A 19,752-nucleotide genomic window follows, 5' to 3' on the forward strand; every position below is an offset into this window, starting at 1 on the left:
CTTCTCTGTTGTAAGGCTCTCCCCACTTCATGTTCTCTTTTCTAAGGCTCTTCCACCTTGATGTTCTCTCTCCTAAGGCTCTCCTACCTTGATGTTCTCTCTCTGTTCTAAGGCTCTCCCACCTTGATGTTCTCTCTCTGTTCTAAGGCTCTCCCACCTTGTTGTTCCCCTTTCTATGGCTCTCTCACCTTGATGTTCTCTTTCTGTTCTAAGACTCTCCCACCTTGATGGTCCCTTCTCAAATGCTCTCCCAACTTGGGTTCTCTCTCTGTTCTAAGGCTCTCCCACCCAGATGTTCTCTCTCCCTTCTAAGGCTCTCCCACCTTGATCTTCTCTGTTCTAAGGCTCACCCACCTTGATTATCTCTGTTCTAAGGCTCTCCCACTTTGTTCTCCTCTGTTCTAAGTCTCTCCCACCTTGATCTTCTCTGTTCTAAGGCTCTCCCACCTTGATCTTCTCTGTTCTAAGGCTCTCCCACCTTGATGTTCTCTCTCTGTTCCAAGACTCTCCCAGCTTATTGTTCTCTTTTCTAATGCTCTCCCACTTTGTGTTCTCTGTTTAATGCTCTTCCACCTTGATATTCTCTCTCTGTTCCAAGGCTCTCCCACCTTGATATGCTCTTTTCCAAAGCTCTCCCACCTTGGTGTTCTCTGTTCTAATTCTCTTCCACCTTGATGTTCTCTCTTGGTTCTAAGGCTCTCCCACCTTGATATTCTCTGTTATAATGCTCTCCCACCTTGTTGTTCTCTCTCTGTACCAAGGCTCTCCCACCTTGATGTTCTCTTTTCTAAAGCTATGCCACCCTTGTGTTCTCTGTTCTAATGCTCTTCCACCTTGATTATCTCTGTTCTAAGGCTCTCCACCTTTTATGTTCTCTGTTCTAAGGCTCACCCACTTTGACGTTCTCTGTTCTAATGCTCTTCCACCTTGTTGTTCTCTCTTGGTTCTAAGGCTCTCCCACCGTGATGTTCTCTGTTCTAAGGCTCTCCCACCTTATCATTCTCTCTCTGTTCTAAGGCTCTCCCACCCTGATGTTCTCTACGCTAATTCTCTCCCACCTTGATGTTCTCTCTCTCTGTTCTAACGCTCTCCCACCTTGATCTTCTCTGTTCTAAGGCTCTCCCACCTTGATTTCCTCTTTCCTAAGGCTCTCCCACCTTGAAGTTCTCTGTTCTAATGCTCTCCTTCCTTGATGTTCTCTCTCTGTTCCAAGACTCTCCCACCTTATTGTTCTCTTTTCTAAGGCTCTCCCACCTTGATCTTCTCTGTTCTAAGGCTCACCCACCTTGATTATCTCTGTTCTAAGGCTCTCCCACTTTGTTCTCCTCTGTTCTAAGTCTCTCCCACCTTGATCTTCTCTGTTCTAAGGCTCTCCCACCTTGATGTTCTCTCTCTGTTCCAAGACTCTCCCAGCTTATTGTTCTCTTTTCTAATGCTCTCCCACTTTGTGTTCTCTGTTTAATGCTCTTCCACCTTGATATTCTCTCTCTTTTCTAAGGATCTCCCACCTTGATATTCTCTCTCTGTTCTGAGGCTCTCCCACCTTGGTAGTCTCTGTTCCAAGGCTCTCCCACCTTGATTTGCTCTTTTCCAAAGCTCTCCCACCTTGGTGTTCTCTGTTCTAATTCTCTTCCACCTTGATGTTCTCTCTTTGTTCTAAGGCTCTCCCACCTTGATGTTCTCTGTTCTAAGGCTCTCCCACCTTGATCTTCTCTGTTCTAAGACTCTCCCACCTTGATTATCTCTGTTCTAAGGCTCTCCACCTTTTATGTTCTCTGTTCTAAGGCTCCCACACCTTGACGTTCTCTGTTCTAATGCTCTTCCACCTTGTTGTTCTCTCTTGGTTCTAAGGCTCTCCCACCGTGATGTTCTCTGTTCTAAGGCTCTCCCACCTTATCATTCTCTCTCTGTTCTAAGGCTCTCCCACCCTGATGTTCTCTACGCTAATTCTCTCCCACCTTGATGTTCTCTCTCTCTGTTCTAAGGCTCTCCCACCTTGGTGTTCTCTGTGCTAAGGCTCTCCCACCTTGATTTCCTCTTTCCTAAGGCTCTCCCACCTTGAAGTTCTCTGTTCTAATGCTCTCCTTCCTTGATGTTCTCTCTCTGTTCCAAGACTCTCCCACCTTATTGTTCTCTTTTCTAATGCTCTCCCACCTTGGTGTTCTCTGTTCTAATGCTCTTCCACCTTGATATTCTCTCTCTTTTCTAAGGCTCTCCCACCTTGATATTCTCTCTCTGATCTAAGGCAATCCCGCCTCGATGTTCTCTATTCTAAGGCTCTCCCACCTGGATATTCTCTGCTCTAAGGCTTTCCCACCTTCATCTCTGTTCTAAGGCTCTCCCACCTTGATATTCTCTCTCTGTTCTAAGGCTCTTCCACCTTGAGCTTCTCTGTTCTAAGGCTCTCCCACTTTGATGTCCTCTGTTCTAAGGCTCTCCCACCTTGATGTTCTCTCTTCTAAGGCTCTCCAACCTTGATGTTCTCTCTCTGTTCGAAGGATCTCCCACCTTGATGGTCTCTCTCTGTACTAAGCCTCTCCTACCTTGATGTTCTCTCACTGTTCTAAGGCTCTCCTTCCTTGATGTTTTCTGTTCTAAAGTTCTCCCACCTTGGTATTCTCTGTTCTAAGGCCCTTGCACCTTGATATTCTCTGTTCTAAGACTCCCACCTTGAAGTTCTCTTTTATAAGGCTCTCCTGCTTTGAAGTTTTCTCTCTGTTCTAAGACTCTCCCACCTTGACGTTCTCTGTTCTATGGCCCTCACACATTGATTTTCTCTCTCTGTTCTCAGGCTCTCCCACGTTCATGATCTCTGTCTGTTCTAAGCCTCTCCCACCTTGATGTTCTCCCTTCTACGACTCTCCCCCCTTGGTGTTCTCTGTTTTAAGGCTCTACAGCCTTGATGTTCTCTCTCTGTTCTAAGGCTCTCCCACCTTGGTGTTCTCTTTTCGTAGGCCCTCCCACCTTGATGTTCTCTCTCTGTTCTAAGGCTGTCCCACCTTGTTGTTCCCCTTTGTGTGGCTCTCTCACCTTGATGTTCTCTTTCTGTTCTAAGACTCTCCCACTTTGACGGTCCCTGCGCGAATGCTCTCCCACCTTGTGTTCTCTCTCTGTTCTAAGGTTCTCCCACTTTGTTCTCCTCTATTCTAAGGCTCTCCCACCTTAATCTTCTCTGTTCTAAGGCTCTCCCACCTTGATGTTCTCTTTCTGTTCCAAGACGCTCCCAGCTTATTGTTCTCTTTTCTAATGCTCTCCCACCTTGGTGTTCTCTGTTTAATGCTCTCCCACCTTGATATTCTCTCTCTGTTCTAAGGCTCTCCCACCTTGGTCGTCTCTGTTCCAAGGCTCTCCCACCTTGATATGCTCTTTTCCAAAGCTCTCCCACCTTGGTGTTCTCTCTTCTAATTCTCTTCCTCCTTGATGTTCTCTCTTGGTTCTAAGGCTCTCCCACCGTGATGTTCTCTGTTATAAAGCTCTCCCTCCTTGAAGTTTTCTCTCTGTACCAAGGCTCTCCCACCTTGATATTCTCTGTTCTAAAGCTATGCCACCCTGGTGTTCTCTGTTCTAATGCTCTTCCACCTTGTTGTTCTCTCTTGGTTCTAAGGCTCTCCCACCGTGATGTTCTCTGTTCTAAGGCTCTCCCACCTTATCATTCTCTCTCTGTTCTAAGGCTCTCCCACCCTGATGTTCTCTACGCTAATTCTCTCCCACCTTGATGCTCTCTCTCTCTCTGTTCTAAGGCTCTCCCACCTTGATCGTCTCTGTTCTAAGGCTCTCCCATCTGGTTGTTTTATCACTCTATTCTAAGGTGCTCCCACCTTGATGTTCTCTCTTTGTTCTAAGGCTCTCCCACCTTGATCTCTGTTCTAAGGCTCACCCACTTTGACGTTCTCGGTTCTAAGGCCCTCCTACCTTCCTGTTCTCTGTTCTAAGGCTCTCCCACCTTGATCTTCTCTATTCTAAGTCTCTCCAACCTTGATCGTCTGTTCTAAGGCTCTTCCCCTTTGATGTTCTCTGTTCTAAGACTCTCGCACCTTGATGTTTTCTCTCTATTGTAAGGCTCTCCAACCTTTATGTTCCTTGTCTATTCTAAGGCTCTCCCACCTTGATGTTCTCTCTTTGTTCTAAGGCTCTCCAACACTGATATTCTCTCCCTGTTCTAAGGCTCTCCCCCTTTGATGTTCTCTGTTCTAAGGCTCTCCCACCTTGATCTCTGTTCTAATGCTCACCCACTTTGACGTTCTCTGTTCTAAGGCTCTCCCACCTTCATGTTCTCTATTCTAAGGCTCTCCCACCTTGATCTTCTCTATTCTAAGGCTGTCCCACCTTGATGTTCTCTGTTCTAAGGCTCTCCCCTATTGATGTTCTCTGTTCTAAAGCTCTCTCACCTAGATGTTTTCTCTCTATTCTAAGGCTCTCCCACCTTTATGTTCTCTGTCTGTTCTAAAGCTGTCCCACCTTGTTGTTCTCTCTTTGTTCTAAGGCACTCCAACCTTGATATTATCTCCCTGTTCTAAGGCTCTCCCACCTTGATTTCTGTTCTGAGGCTCACCCACTTTGACGTTCTCTGTTCTAAGGCCCTCCTACCTTCATGTTCTCTGTTCTAAGGCTCTCCCACCTTGATTTACTCTGTTCTACGGCTCTCCTACCTTGTTGTACTTTCTCTGTTCTAACTCTCTAACACCTTGATCTTCTCTCTCTGTTTTAATGCTCTCTGAGCTTCAATTTCTCTCTCTGTTCTAAGACTCTCCCAGCTTGATGTTCTCTCTGTTCTAAGGCTCTCCTACCTTGATCTCTGTTCTAAGGCTCACCCACTTTGACGTTCTCTGTTCTAAGGCTCTCCCACCTTGATGTTCTCTGTTCTAAGGCTCTCTCACCTAGATGTTTTCTCTCTATTCTAAGGCTCTCCCACCTTTATGTTCCTTGTCTGTTCTAAGGCTCTCCCACCTTGATGTTCTCTCTTTGTTCTAAGGCTCTCCCACCTTGATGTTCTCTGTTCTAAGGCTCTCCCACCTTGATCTTCTCAGTTCTAAGGCTCACCCACCTTGATTATCTCTGTTCTAACGCTCTCCCCCTTTTATGTTCTCTGTTCTAAGTCTCCCACACCTTGATGTTCACTGTTCTGAGGCTTACCTACCTTGCTGTTCTCTCTCTGTTCTAAGGCTCTCCCACCTTGATGTTCTCTCTCTGTTCTAAGGCTGTCCCACCTTGTTGTTCCCCTTTCTGTGGCTCTCTCAACTTGATGTAATCTTTCTGTTCTAAGACTCTCCCACTTTGACGGTCCCTGCTCGAATGCTCTCACACCTTGTGTTCTCTCTCTGTTCTAAGGCTCTTCCACTTTGTTCTCCTCTGTTCTAAGTCTCTCCCACCTTGATCTTCTCTGTTCTAAGGCTCTCCCACCTTGATGTTCTCTCTCTGTTCCAAGACTCTCCCAGCTTATTGTTCTCTTTTCTAATGCTCTCCCACTTTGTGTTCTCTGTTTAATGCTCTCCCACCTTGATATTCTCTCTCTGTTCCAAGGCTCTCCCACCTTGATTTGCTCTTTTCCAAAGCTCTCCCACCTTGGTGTTCTCTGTTCTAATTCTCTTCCACCTTGATGTTCTCTCTTGGTTCTAAGGCTCTCCCACCTTGATATTCTCTGTTATAATGCTCTCCCACCTTGTTGTTCTCTCTCTGTACCAAGGCTCTCCCACCTTGATGTTCTCTGTTCTAAAGCTATGCCACCCTGGTGTTCTCTGTTCTAATGCTCTTCCACCTTGTTGTTCTCTCTTGGTTCTAAGGCTCTCCCACCGTGATGTTCTCTGTTCTAAGGCTCTCCCACCCTGATGTTCTCTACGCTAATTCTCTCCCACCTTGATGTTCTCTCTCTCTGTTCTAACGCTCTCCCACCTTGATCTTGTCTGTTCTAAAGCTCTCCTACCTTGATGTTCTCTCTCTGTTCTAAGGCTCTCCTACCTTGATGTTCTCTCTCTGTTTTAATGCTCTCCGAGCTTGATGTTCTCTCTGTTCTAAGGCTCTCCTACCTGCTTGTTCTCACCCTGTTCTAAGGTGCTCCCACCTTGATGTTCTCTCTTTGTTCTAAGGCTCTCCAACCTTGATATTATCTCCCTGTTCTAAGGCTCTCCCACCTTGATTTCTGTTCTAAGGCTCACCCACTTTGACGTTCTCTGTTCTAAGGCCCTCCTACCTTCATGTTCTCTGTTCTAAGGCTCTCCCACCTTGATTTACTCTGTTCTAAGGCTCTCCTACCTTGATGTTCTTTCTCTGTTCTAACGCTCTAACACCTTGATCTTCTCTCTCTGTTTTAATGCTCTCTGACCTTCATCTTCTCTCTCTCTTCCAAGACTCTCCCAGCTTGATGTTCTCTCTGTTCTAAGGCTCTCCTACCTTGATCTCTGTTCTAAGGCTCACCCACTTTGACGTTCACTGTTCTAAGGTTCTCCCACCTTGATTTTCTCTGTTCTAATACTCTCCCCCTTTTATGTTCTCTGTTCTAAAGCACTCCCACCTTGATCTTCCTCTTCTAAGGCTCTCCTACCTTGATGTTCTCTGTTCTAACGCTCTCCCACCTTGATCTTCACTCTCTGTTTTAATGCTCTCCCAGCTTGATGTTCTCTCTCTGTTCTAAGACTCTCCCAGCTTGATATTCTCTCTGTTCTAAGGCTCTCCCACCTGGTTGTTCTCACTCTTTTCTAAGGTGCTCCCACCTTGATGTTCTCTCTTTGTTCTAAGGCTCTCCCACCTTGATGTTCTCTGCTCTGAGGCTCACCTACCTTGATGTCCTCACTCTGTTCTCAGGCTCTCCCACCTTGTTGTTCCCCTTTCTATGGCTCTCTCACCTTGATGTTCTCTGTTCTAAGTCTCTCCCACCTTGATGTTCTCTTCTCTAAGGCTCTCCCACCTTGATATTCTCTGTTTTAAGGCTTTCCCTCCTTTGTGTTCTCTGTTTTAAGGCTCTTCCACCTTGACGTTCTCTTGTCTGTGGCTCTACCACCTTGACATACTCTGCTCTAAGGCTCTCCAACCTTGATGTTCTCTGTTCTGAGGTTCTCCCAACTTGACATTCTCTGCTCTAAGGTACACCCACCTTGATGTTCTCTTTTGTAAGGCTCTCCCACCTTGATGTTCTCTCTTCTAAGGCTCTACCACCCTGATGTTCTCTGATCTAAGGCTCTCCTAGCTTGATGTACTCTTTGTTCAAAGGCTCTCCCACCTTGATGTTCTCTCTTTGTTCCAAGGCTCTCCCACCTTGATGTTCTCTTTTCTAAAGCTCTGCCACTTTGTTGTTCTCAGTTCTAATGCTCTTCCACCTTGATATTCTCTCTCTGCTCTAATGCTCTCCCACCTTGTGTTCTCTCTCTGTTCTAAGGCTCTCCCACCTTTGTGTTCTCTCTCTGTCTCTCCCACCTTGTTGTTCCCCTTTCTATGGCTCTCTCACCTTGATGTTCTCTTTCTGTTCTAAGACTCTCCCACCTTGACGGTCCCTTCTCTAATGCTCTCCCACCTTGTGTTCTCTCTCTGTTCTAAGGCTCTCCCACCTTGATCTCCTCTATACTAAGGCTCTCCCACCTTGATCTTCTCTGTTCTAAGGCTCTCCCCCTTTGATGTTCTCTATTCTAAGGCTCTCCCACCTTGATGTCTCTCTCTGTTCTAAGGCTCTCCCACCTTGATGTTCTCTCTCTGTTCTAAGGCTCTCCCACCTTGATGTTCTCTCTCTGTTCTAAGGCTCTCCCACCTTGATGTTCTCTCTCTGTTCTAAGGCTCTCCCACCTTGATGTTCTCTCTCTGTTCTAAGGCTCTCCCACCTTGATGTTCTCTCTCTGTTCTAAGGCTCTCCTACCTTGCTGTTCTCTCTCTGTCCTAAGGCTCGCCCACCTTGTGGTTCTCTGTTGTAAGGCTCTCCTACCTTGATGGTCTCTCTCTGTTCTAAGGCTCTCTCACCTTGATGTTCTCTCTTTGCTCTAAGGCTCTCCCACCTTGGTGTTCTCTCTTCTAAGGCTCTCCCACCTTCAAGTTCTCTGCTCTAAGAATCTCCCTCCTTGATGTTCTCTGCTCTAAACCTCTCCTAGCTTGATGTACTCTCTCTTCTAAGGCACGCCCACCTTGATTATCTCTCTTTGTTCTACGGCTCTCCCACCTTGACTTCCTCTTTTCTGAGGCTCTCTCACCTTGGTGTTCTCTGTTGTAAGGCTCTCCTTCCTTGATGTTCTCTCTCTGTTCTAAGGCTCTCTCACCTTGATGTTCTCTCTTTGCTCCAAGGCTCTCCCACCTTCATATTCTCTCTCTTCTAAGGCTCTCCTAACTTGATGTTCTCTCTTCCAAGGCTCTCCCACCTTGATGTTCTCTGTTCTAAGGCTCTCCCACCTTGACGTTCTCTCTTCTGAGCCTCTCCCACCTTGACGTTCTCTCTTCTGAGCCTCTCCCACCTTGACGTTCTCTGCTCTAAGGCTCTCCCACCTTGACGTTCTCTGTCTAAGGTTCTCCCACGTTGATGTTCTCTGCTCTAAGGGTCTCCCACCTTGATGTTCTCTGTTCTAAGGCTCTCCCAGCTTGATGTTCTCTGCTCTAAGGCTCTCCTACCTTGATGTATTCTCTTTTCTAAGGCACTCCCACCTTGATGTTCTCTCTTTGTTCTAAGGCTCTCCCACCTTGATGTTCTCTGCTCTAAGGCTCTCCTACCTTGATGTATTCTCTTTTCTAAGGCACTCCCACCTTGATGTTCTCTCTTTGTTCTAAGGCTCTCCCACCTTGATTTCCTCTTTTCTAAGGCTCTCCCACCTTGGTGTTCTCTGTGCTAAGGCTCTCCCACCTTGATTTTCTCTATTTTCTAAGGCTCTCTCACCTTGATGTTCTCTGTTCTAATGCTCTCCCACCTTGATGTTCTCTCTCTGTTCCAAGGCTCTCCCACCTTGATGTTCTCTTTTCTAAAGCTCTGCCACCTTGGTGTTCTCTGTTCTAATGCTCTTCCACATTGATGTTCTCTCTCTGTTCTAAGACTCTCCCACCTTGATGTTCTCTCTCTGTTCTAAGGCTCTCCCACCTTGATCTTCTCTGTTCTAAGGCTCTCCCACCTTGATGTTCTCTGTTCTAAGGCTCTCCCACCTTGATGTTCTCTGTTCTAAGGCTCTCCTACCTTGATGTTCTCTCTCTGTCCTAAGGCTCGCCCACCTTGTGGTTCTCTGTTGTAAGGCTCTCCTACCTTGATGTTCTCTCTCTGTTCTAAGGCTCTCTCACCTTGATGTTCTCTCTTTGCTCTAAGGCTCTCCCACCTTCATTTTCTCTCTCTTCCAAGGCTCTCCCACCATGATGTTCCCTCTCTGTTCTAAGGCTCTTCCCCCTTCATCTCTATTCTAACGCTCTCCCACCTTGTTCTTTTCTGTTCTAAGTCTCTCCCACCTTGATGTTCTCTGCTCTAAGGCTCTCCTAGCTTGATGTACTCTCTGTTCTAAGGCACTCCCACCTTGGTGTTCTCTCTTTGTTCTAAGGCTCTCCCACCTTGAGTTCCTCTTTTGTAAGGCTCTCCCACCTTGATGTTCTCTGTTCTAAGTCTCTCCCACCTTGATGTTCTCTCTCTGTTCCAAGGCTCTCCCACCTTGATGTTCTCTTTTCTAAAGCTCTGCCACCTTGTTGTTCTCTGTTCTAATGCTCTTCCACATTGATGTTCTCTCTCTGTTCTAAGGCTCTCCCACCTTGATGTTCTCTGTTCTAAGGCTCTCCCACCTTGATGTTCTCTCTCTGTTCTAAGGCTCTCCCACCTTGTTGTTCCCCTTTCTATGGCTCTCTCACCTTGATGTTCTCTTTCTGTTCTAATGCTCTCCCACCTTGACCTTCTCTGTTCTAAGGCTCTTCCCCTTTCATGTTCTCTGTTCTAAGCCTCTTCCACCTTGATGTTCTCTCTTCTAAGGGTCTCCTACACTGATGTTCTCTCTCTGTTCTAAGGCTCTCCCACCTTGATGTTCTCTGTTCTAAGGCTCTCCTACCTTGATGTTCTCTCTCTGTTCTAAGGCTCTCCCACCTTGATGTTCTCTCTCTGTTCTAAGGCTCTCCCCCCTTCATCTCTGTTCTAAGGCTCTCCCACCTTGATCTTTTCTATTCTAAGTCTCTCCCACCTTGATGTTCTCTCTCTTTTGTAAGGCTCTCCCTCCTTGATGTTCTCTGTTCTAAGCTCCCACACTCTCTCTCGTCCCTTCCACTCTGTCCCGATCCTGCCCCTGCTGCTCCCGATCTGCACCAACCCCGCCAGTGACTCCCAGTGCGTCCAGCAGCACCTTCCGGGTGGGGAGCCAGGGGACGGCCGGTGGGCCGCCGGCGGCCCTGACGGCCCCCCTCCTCCCCCAGCAGTCGGAGCTGGTGGTGCCCAATATGGTGGAGTCTGGCTTCTACTTCGAGCAGGCGGGCGTGGGGCTGAACGCGGACGAGACGTTCCGCATCTTCCTGGCGCTGAAGCAGCTGACGGAGCAGCAGCCGGTGCAGAGCTGCCGCTTCTGGGGCAAGGTGCTGGGCCTGGAGGCCAACTACCTGGTGGCCGAGGTGGAGTTCCGCGAGGGCGAGGAGGAGGAGGAGGAGGAGGAGGCGGAGGAGCTGGCGGAGGGCGCGGCCGAGGCCGCGGAGGGCCGCGACGAGGAGGAGGGCGAGGAAGCGGAGGAGCGCGAGGCGGACGAGCCGCCGCGCTCGGCCTGGAAGCCGCCGCCGCCCGTGCCCCGCGAGGAGAGCCGCAGCGGGGCCAACAAGTACCTGTACTTCGTGTGCGCCGAGCCGGGCCGGCCCTGGAGCCGCCTGCCGCACGTCACGCCGCTGCACATCGTCAGCGCCCGCAAGATCAAGAAATTCCTCACCGGCCGTCTGGAGGCGCCCGTGGTCAGCTACCCGCCCTTCCCCGGCGCCGAGGCGCACTACCTGCGCGCCCAGATCGCGCGCATCTCGGCGGGCACCCAGATCAGCCCGCTTGGCTTCTACCAGTTCGGCGAGGAGGAGGGCGACGAGGAGGAGGAGGGCGCCGCCGGCCGCGACAGCTACGAGGAGAACCCCGACTTCGAGGGCATCCCCGTGGCCGAGCTGGTGGACTCGCTGGCCAACTGGGTGCACCACACGCAGCACATCCTGCCCCAGGTGAGGGCGCCTTGGGAGCCGGGCGGGGGGGGGGGGGGGGGGGGCGGACGGGAGCGGGAACAATGAGGACTAGTAGGAACAGGCACAGCAGCTGCCGGTGGTCGTAGTGACGGTAGTGGTAGAGGAGCCGCGGGCAGTAGGAACGGCTGCAGTAGCAGGAGACAAGGGTAGACGGGGTAGTAACAATAGTTAGAAGTAGCAACAGTAGTTGCAGTAACAGTAGCAACAGTGGTAGTGGACGGTAGCAACAGGAGTGCTCCACGGTAGTAGCAGTAGTAGTAGCAGCAGCAGCAGCAGCAGCAGCAGCAGCAGCAGCAGCAGCAGCAGCAGCAGCAGCAGCAGTAGTAGTAGTAGTAGTAGTAGTAGTAGTAGTAGTAGTAGTAGTAGTAATAGCAGTATAGTGGTAGTAGCAGCAGCAGTAAGTGTAGCAGTAGAATAGTACACCGGAAGAAGCCCATGCCAGCATGGAGGTGGGGGTGACGTGCAGGGGGGGAGGGGAGGGCTGTGCTGAGTGGCCAGCCTGGCTTTCTCCTGTGGAGCCCAGTGGCCAGACAGGAATCTGGAGATGGCCCTGGAGGCGAGGCATTCAGCCCAAAGTCACACAGCTAGTAAGTATCAAGTGTCGGAGGCTGGATTTGAACTCAAGTCCTCCCGACTCCAGGGCCGGTGCTCTGGTGGTCCCTGCACCGTCTCATTCCCTAGTAACAGGACTAAGCCACCATGTCTCCTGCTAAGATGTGGAGCTTCAACTCCCCCAAACTTCTCTCTTGAGTCTGTTTTTCTTTATAATTTAACAAGAGCAGTAGGAAAAGTGGTAGGAACTGAGGAAAGGAGGCACAGTAGCAGCAGCAGCAGCAGCAGCAGCAGCAGTGATATGCCCAGGCAGACGGGGGTCGGCTCGCCCCGGATTCCCAGCCATCTTTGTTTTTCACAATGACCCCACAAGGCAGAGGCTAACATTGCCAAGTGTAACCCGGGGGACCTGAGGCTGAGAGAGGTGAGGTGCCTTGCTCAGGTTCCCACAGACAGCGCCTGAGGAAGGGTTAGACCTCAGGTCCTCCTGACCCCAGGACACCGCGGGATACCCCGCTCCGCTAATCAGCAGTAAACGGGGGACTCGAACTCAGAGTCCCCGACTCCCAGTCTAGTCGTTTCTTCGCTGCACCAGGGACAACTCTGGGCCCATGTCCAGCGGGTGGGATCGGGGGCTCATCCTGTTAAAGCTGGAGGGGAAGCAGCACTAGAGCTAGGACAGGGAAGGGGGTGAGGCCCTGGAGGAACAGGAGCCTCCCAAGATTCCTCCTGGGGTGCACAGCACTCCAAGGCTTCCTGCCTCTGACCCAGTTCCGGGGCTCCCCAGGGTCGCTGCACCTGGGTGAATCCCAACCAGAAGTCTGAAGAAGAGGAGGAGCTGGGCGAGGAAGAGGAGAAGGCAGATGAACCCGAGGAGGTGGAACAGGAAATCGGACCCCCACTTCTGACACCGCTTTCCGAAGATGCAGGTACTGACGGAGCTTGCCTCCCCCCACCAGCCCCATCTCCCTCTCCGTCTCTTTTCCTCACCCTCTGCCCCAGCCCAGGGGGTTCCCCTCCTTGACGCTCCCAGAATCCTCTTCCTCTGCCCACTTCCTCTAGGAAACCTGCCCTTTCTGGACCCCAGGATGGTCTAACACCCTGAACATCTTCTCTGGGTAGGAAATAAGCAGAACCAGGAGAATAATTTATATAGTAGCAATAGCATTATAGAGAAAACAACTGAAAGACTAGAACTCTGATCAGTGCTGTGAAACACTATGACCCCAAAGGACTGGAGAGGAAGTATGGAACCCACTTCTCAATAGAGAGGATGGATTTAGGCTGCATAATGAGACACATTATTTTGAATGTGATCAGTAAGGGAGTCTCATGGAAGGAGAATTCTTTCTCCTTACCCAGAGGTCTGGAGGTTCCCCACCCATCCACCCAGCCAGGAGGATGTCTTAAATTCCAGGTGTCTCAGATCAATAATTCATTATATTATTCAGCCATTCAGCCCTTGTGGTGGTGATAGGGGTATAAAGATAGGAGAATATCTTACCTAAAAAATAAATGCCAGAAAGCATTCATCACCTTTCCCCTTCCTCAGTCCCCTTTTACAAGGACAGGTGGCACCGGGGGTGCTGGGAGCAATATCTACATGTGCCAGCAGGGGGCGCACTAGGAGCTCTAGACTAGCTCACTTGCACTCAGCTGCCTTAGTAATAATATATTAGTAGCTAGCATCTCTATAGTGCTTTAAGTTGTGCAAATTGCCTTACAAATACGATCTCAATTGGTCCTCAAAATAACCCTGGAAAGGTGTTCTTATGTGTGTACCCACTTTACAGAGGAGGAAACTGAGGCAAAGAGAGGTTCAGTGATCTGCCCAGTCCCACAGCTAGTAAGTGTCTGAGGTCAGATTTGAACTCAGATCCCAGCTCCTAGCTCCCATGCTCACACTGTTTGTGTTTAAGCAGTTAGGTCATCCTTGGTGCCTGCCCAGATTCCTGTTTTACCTTAGGCTATGAATTAATTCTCTTGAAAATCATTATTTATCAGTGGGGCTCAGTGTCCCCAGATTCCTTCCCCCTTACTCCCTAAGTTCCTCTCCCCTCTCCACCATGGGATTACTAAGGGGAATTCCTCGGTTCAACAATGTAGATTAAATAGAATTCTAATTCTTAATTATATAATTAAATATTTAATATATATTAAAATTAAAAATATTTTAATATATTATTTTAATAATATATTTTTAAAATATATTATAGAGCTATATAAATATAAATAAAATTCAAGTATAATTAATAATTATTAATTAATTAAATGGAATTGAAAATGAGATTGGCAATGTTGACTTTAAACTCCTAAGCATCTGACCTCAACTCCCCCAAACTTCTCTCTTGAATCTGTTTTTCTTTTTAGTTTAATTATCTTCTTTTCTCCAAGGAACAAACATTGATCTTCTCTTCCTATCATCTCAACCCTCTCTGTACAAGGGAAGGAAAAAGGAAAGAAAAACCTTGAGACAAATATAGATAGCCAAGGACAATGAGATTCCCTTATTGATCACATTCAAAATAATGTGTGTCATTCTGCAGCCAAAATCCATCCTCTCTATCAGGAAGTGGGTTCCATACTTCCTCTCCAGTTCTTTGGGATCAGTGTTTCACAGCATTGATCAAAGTTCTAGTCTTTTTTTTTTTTTAGGTTTTTGCTAGACAATGGGGTTAAGTGGCTTGCCCAAGGCCACACAGCTAGGAAATTATTAAGTGTCTGAGGTCAAATTTGAACTCAGGGACTCCTGACTCCAGGGCCGGACCCCCCCCCCCCAGAGTTCTAGTCTTTCAAAGTTGCTTTCTCTATAATGCTATTGTTATTGTATAAATTATTCTCCTGGTTCTGCTTATTTCTGTTTGCATCTGTTCATAAAGATCTTCCTAGGGTTCTTTAAAGTGTCCATTTTGTCATTTGTTTTATTTCATTATATTCACAAACCATAATTTGGGCAACCATCCCTAATTGATGGTCATTCCCTTGGTTTCTAGCTGTTAGTGTAGAAAGAGCTGTTTTAATTATATTGTATCTATGGGTTCTTTTATTTCCACATCATCTCCTTTGTTAGACTAGGAGTCCCTTAAGAACAGTCTTTCATCATTGATTGCATCCAAATTGCTTGGCACCAAAATTCCTGGCAAATAATAGATCTATAATAATTGTGTGTCAACTTGTTGGCATAGACGCTATAGTGGTATGGCTGGATTTTTCCATTGGTTTCCAAGTTGTTTGTTTTTGTTGTTTTTTAGAAAAATGCTTTTGAGGTCTTGGTTCAGGGAGAAAGAGGAGAAAACTGTCCCCTTCTGCTTCCCCCCAGATCTGTTCCCCAACATGGCACCCTGCAAGGTGCCAGGGAAAATCCCTGCCTTGGTCACTCATGCGCTTCTCCTGCCAATTCTAGTTGAATTAATAGCAACAAGAATAGGATCATTGGCAATGTTACCCAATAAAAACGGTGCTCACCCAGACATTATACATCACCCAAAGGTCTCCCAGGCTCCAGGCTTTCACCTCTTCAACCCATTCTCCATCCAGTTTTCTTCATTTCAATCATATCTGCCTCTTCATGACCCCATTTGGGGTTTTCTTGGCAGAGATACTGGAGCAGTTTGTCATTTCCTTCTCCAGCTCATTTTACAGATGAGGAAACTGAGGCCAACAAGTTTAAGTGACTTGCTGCAAGTGTCTGAGGTCAGATTTGAACTTGGGAAGATGAGTTTTCATGACTCTTGACCCAGCCTTCTCTCCACTAATAGTGGCTCCTCATAACTGCCAAAGTGAAGTTTCTAAAAGTTGGATCCTCCAAAGTCACTCCACCAGGAGGCTGTTTCTCCGTGCCTCCCTCTTATCTCTCAGATAGTGTATCTCCAGGATCGGCCCTCCCACTTAGCACTTATGGCCCTCAGGCTTCCCTCTTCACACATCCTAGCTGCTCCCTTCCCCACAGTCCTGCCAAACTGGCTGCCTCCCATCTCTGGCTCATGTCTTTGTACACCTCCTCCTCCTCCTCCTCTTCACCTTGGCCTGTTTGTTTCTCTAGTTCAGTCAAAGCTCAATTTGAAATATCTCCTTGGGTAGTTTGAGCTGGGAGGCAACTGACCCCCTAATGTTGGACTCCCTCCCAAAATTTCCTTGTATTTTCTTTGAATATATATTGAGAGTTTTCTGTGTATGTGGAGGAGTGACTAGAGAGACCATCTCTCAAGGGGTACATGATCTAATGAGGAAGGGGAGGGGAGACACCATGCAAACCACTGCCTCTGTGTCTCTGTCTCTGTCTCTGTCTCTGTCTCTCTCTCTCTCTCTCTCTCTCCCTCTCTTTTTTTTTTTTTTAGGTTTTTGCAAGGCAAACAGGATTAAGTGGCTTGCCCAAGGCCACACAGCTAGGTAATTATTAAGTGTCTAAGACCAGATTTGAACCCAGGTCCTCCTGATTCCAAGGCCAGTGCTTTATCCACTACACCACCTAGCCACCCTCTGTCTCTCTCTCTTTCTCTCTGTCTTTGTCTCTGTTGTCTCTGTCTCTCTTGTCTCTCTGTCTCTCTTTCACTGTCTGTCTCTCTCTCTGTCTCTCTGTTTCATCTCTCTGTCTGTCTGTCTGCTCTCCTCCTCCTTCTCTCTCCTCCTTCCCTCTCTTTTGCTGGCTCCTCCTTGAGATCACACCCTCAGACCCTTGGTGACTCCCCAAGGCTCTGTCCTGGGCCCTCTATCCTTTCTCTCTACAGCGTCACTGGATGATCTCATCGGCTGCCATGGATTGAATTACCATGTCTTTGCTGATGATGCTCCATTCTCCCTTTCCTGCCCCAAACTCTGGGCTCACCTCCACTCTTACATCTTCAGCTGCCTTTCAGACATCCTGACCTCAGTAGACAACTTGACCTCAACATGTCCAAAATGGAACTTAGCATCTCCGCCACTAAACCCTCTCCACTTACATCCCTTATTATTATTATAGGGGACACCATCCTTCTCCTCCCAACCCCTCAGGCTCCCAACCCAGGATTCCTCCTGGACCCCTCATTATCTCTCAGCCTCATATCCAAGTTCTGGCCAAGACCTGGAGATGCCACCCTGCAGCATCCATCCTCTCCCCCCTTCTCCTCCCTGAATATGGGGTCCCTCCTCTCACCACCTTCCTTCCTGTAGAACCAGGTCCCACCATGGCTGCCCTATTACAATGGCAGCTGGGGTGAGTGTATGTATGTGGGGGGATTATTGATCTACCCTGTGTTTCCCCAATACAACTGGCTCTCTGTTCAGCCTTAGAGTGATTTTTCTAAGGCACAGATCTGACCTCCCCACCCCATCTCCACTCATGTTCAATAAACCCCCATAGCTCCCTATAGCCCCAGAATCAAATACAAAATGCTCCATTATTTAGCATTCAAAGCCCTTCATCCTCTGGCCCACCCCACCCTTCCACTTATTCACATCTTCCCCCCACCCTTTAATCCAATGACCCTGGCCTCCTGGCCCTCCATCCCTCCACATTCTCTCTGGCTACCCCCTTCCCCGCTTTCTTGGAGCCTTTGGCAGAGCCTGGTCCAGAGCAGCACCCCCCTTGGTGCTTCTTCCATCAGTATGAGTGGAGTGAGGTGTGGAGAAGGCTGACTCCCCTCCATAAGTGGGGCTGGGGGGGGGGGGGGAGGCAAAGGGTGCCATCTCTGATGAGGCCACCAGGGGTAGCTGCTCTCCTTCTCTCCTGGGGCAGGTAAGGTCAGGTTGGAGAATTCTGGGATGTCTGTAAATGGGAACTGGCCAGGCCAGGCTGGCCCCTTCCCAGAGGAGAGAGAGAGGGAGACAGACAGACAGACAGACAGACAGACAGACAGACAGACAGACAGAGATAGAAAGAAACAGACACACAGAGAGATACAGAGATAGAGAGACAGACAGAGACACTGAAAGAGAGAGACAGAGACACAGAGAGACACCCTTAGGGAGGAGATAGACAGGCAGACAGACACTGAAACAGAGAGACAGGGAGAAAGACACCCTGGGAAGTGGTGGGAATACAAAAATAATGAAGCCAGCCCCTGCCCTCAAGAAGGCTGCCTCATATGGAGGACACAACATGAATATAGAAAGGTGGGACTAGAGATTTCCTTGGCGTGGGGCATCTCCCTCTGTCTCTCCCCTGTCTCCTGAGGGGGACAATCAACTTATCTCAGTACAGGTTGGAACATTCTCTTCCAGGGTCACCTGAGTTACGTGACTTGCCCAGGGTCACACAGCAAGCACTTGTAGCTTGGTCTTTCTGGCTGCCAGACCAACTCTCTCTGCTTATTTTCTTCATCCAGAGAGTCAATATGGAATATATACTAAATAATTGCCAGGGGCCATTAGGAGTCAGGGGGAGGGGCACTAAAACCATATTTCATTTTGGAGGAATTTAGTTGAGCTGACATGAGGAAGGAGGCATTCCAAGCATGAAAGTGGGGGAGGAGAGGAGACAAACAGCACGGAGACCAGTTTGAGCATAAGGTAAAGTAGGTGAAGGAGAGTCAGGCGAAAGGAAAATAATGTGGGTAGGTAGTCCGGACCCAGAGTGTGAAGGAAAGACACTATTTAAAAGCAAATACAAGGAGTTATAGTTTACCCTGGAGTAATGGGGAGCCAGGGAAACTTCTTGAGCGGAGAATCTCAAGCTCAGACTTGTGATTTAGGAATGTCAGTTTGACCCCATATGGAGGATGAACTGTAGAGGAGAGGAACTGGAGGTAGAGAGACCAGGTCGGATTATTGAATCTAGAAGGAATGCAGAGACAAAAGAGGGCCTCCACAGAACCCCAGTGTTTATGATGGTCTTCTTGAATAAGATCATATCAGGGAGGTGCAAGTGAATTGGATTCCAGTGAGGGGAGGCTATGCTAAGTCACCAGCCTCACTTTCTCCTCCACAGTCATCTGGGTGCAGTGGCCAGATATGGGTCCTAGATTTGAGGCAATCAGTGTTAAGTCCAAGGTCACAGCTAGTATGTATCTGAGGCTGAATTTGAACTCAGGTCCTCCTGACTATAGGGTTGGTGCCCCACTCACCGTGCCATCGAATGGTTGGGACATGAATGATGACACAGCAAAGGAGACCATGAAGAAATGGTCAGACAAGTACAAGAATCAGGTGAGATCGATGCCACAAAAACCCAAGGTGTCCCTTGAGGCCTTTATTAAAGCATCCACTCTGAGCCAGTCATGTTGTAGGGAGCACAAAATAGTCTAAAATCCTGCAGGGAAAGCCAGAAGGACCTGGGATGTGGCAGTTCTCATGTTTAACCTTAAAGAGAACAATTTCAATACGGAAATGAGGTCAGATGCCGGATTGCAAGGGTTGAGGAGGTAACAAGCAGAAATAGCCTTTTCTAGGAGCTTGGCAGTCAAAAGAGGGCATGTTAACTCCAAGTGAAGGACATTTTTTCAGGATGGGAGAGATCTGGACATGTTTGGAATTTGGAGGATGGAGCTGATGAATGAAGAGGCTAAGGGGCTTTCCAATCAGGAAGGGGAGGGAGGAGCTGAAGGGGAAAGCTCATGAAGGAGGGCATGGGAGGGGCCCAAGGTGCTGGCAACTGGGAGAGGGAACCCAGAGCAAAGCAACAGAGAGTCAGGTAATGGAAAGATGACTTAAAGTGTCAGTAAGGGAGAAGAGAGCTCATGATGAATCTCACTTTTTCAGTGACATAGGAGTTGAGGTCGCCAGCTAAAAGGGGTTGGATTAAGTTTCGCTTCACCAAGAGGATCAAAATGAATCAAGTGTGACAATCCTTGAGTAGCAAGGAGGGCTGCTCTTGGATCTGAAACCTTACTCCACACACCTTTTACTAAAATGAAAAAAAAAATTAGAAATGACAATTTAACTCCTTGATACCTCAATTTCCCAATCTATAAAATGAGGGAGGTTGACCTTTATGGTCTTTGAACACTAAATCTAAGATTCTATGGATATAAAACTCTCTAGCATCCACATCCCCTGACTCTTAGGCCAACCTGATACTTCAATTTCTCCCAACCCATTCTCTTCTAGTTTTTCAAGATGTTCCCATAGAACATGGGAGAGAGGATCACCCCT

At 48.3% G+C, this 19,752-nt stretch overlaps 1 protein-coding gene across 1 annotated transcript in view; it reads left to right on the forward strand.

Annotated features, from left to right (window-relative positions):
• The window catches only part of RSPH6A (radial spoke head 6 homolog A), a 74,403-nt gene that overhangs the window by 34,729 nt on the left and 19,922 nt on the right, over nt 1-19,752 (forward strand). The window contains exons 3-4 of the mRNA XM_074219249.1: nt 10,339-11,109; nt 12,470-12,611. Of these exons, the coding sequence (XP_074075350.1) occupies nt 10,339-11,109; nt 12,470-12,611 (913 nt within the window). The remainder of the gene's footprint in view (nt 1-10,338; nt 11,110-12,469; nt 12,612-19,752) is intronic.

This window comes from Macrotis lagotis, chromosome 1, assembly GCF_037893015.1.
Source record: "Macrotis lagotis isolate mMagLag1 chromosome 1, bilby.v1.9.chrom.fasta, whole genome shotgun sequence".
In the NCBI taxonomy this organism is placed as follows: Eukaryota; Metazoa; Chordata; class Mammalia; order Peramelemorphia; family Peramelidae; genus Macrotis; species Macrotis lagotis.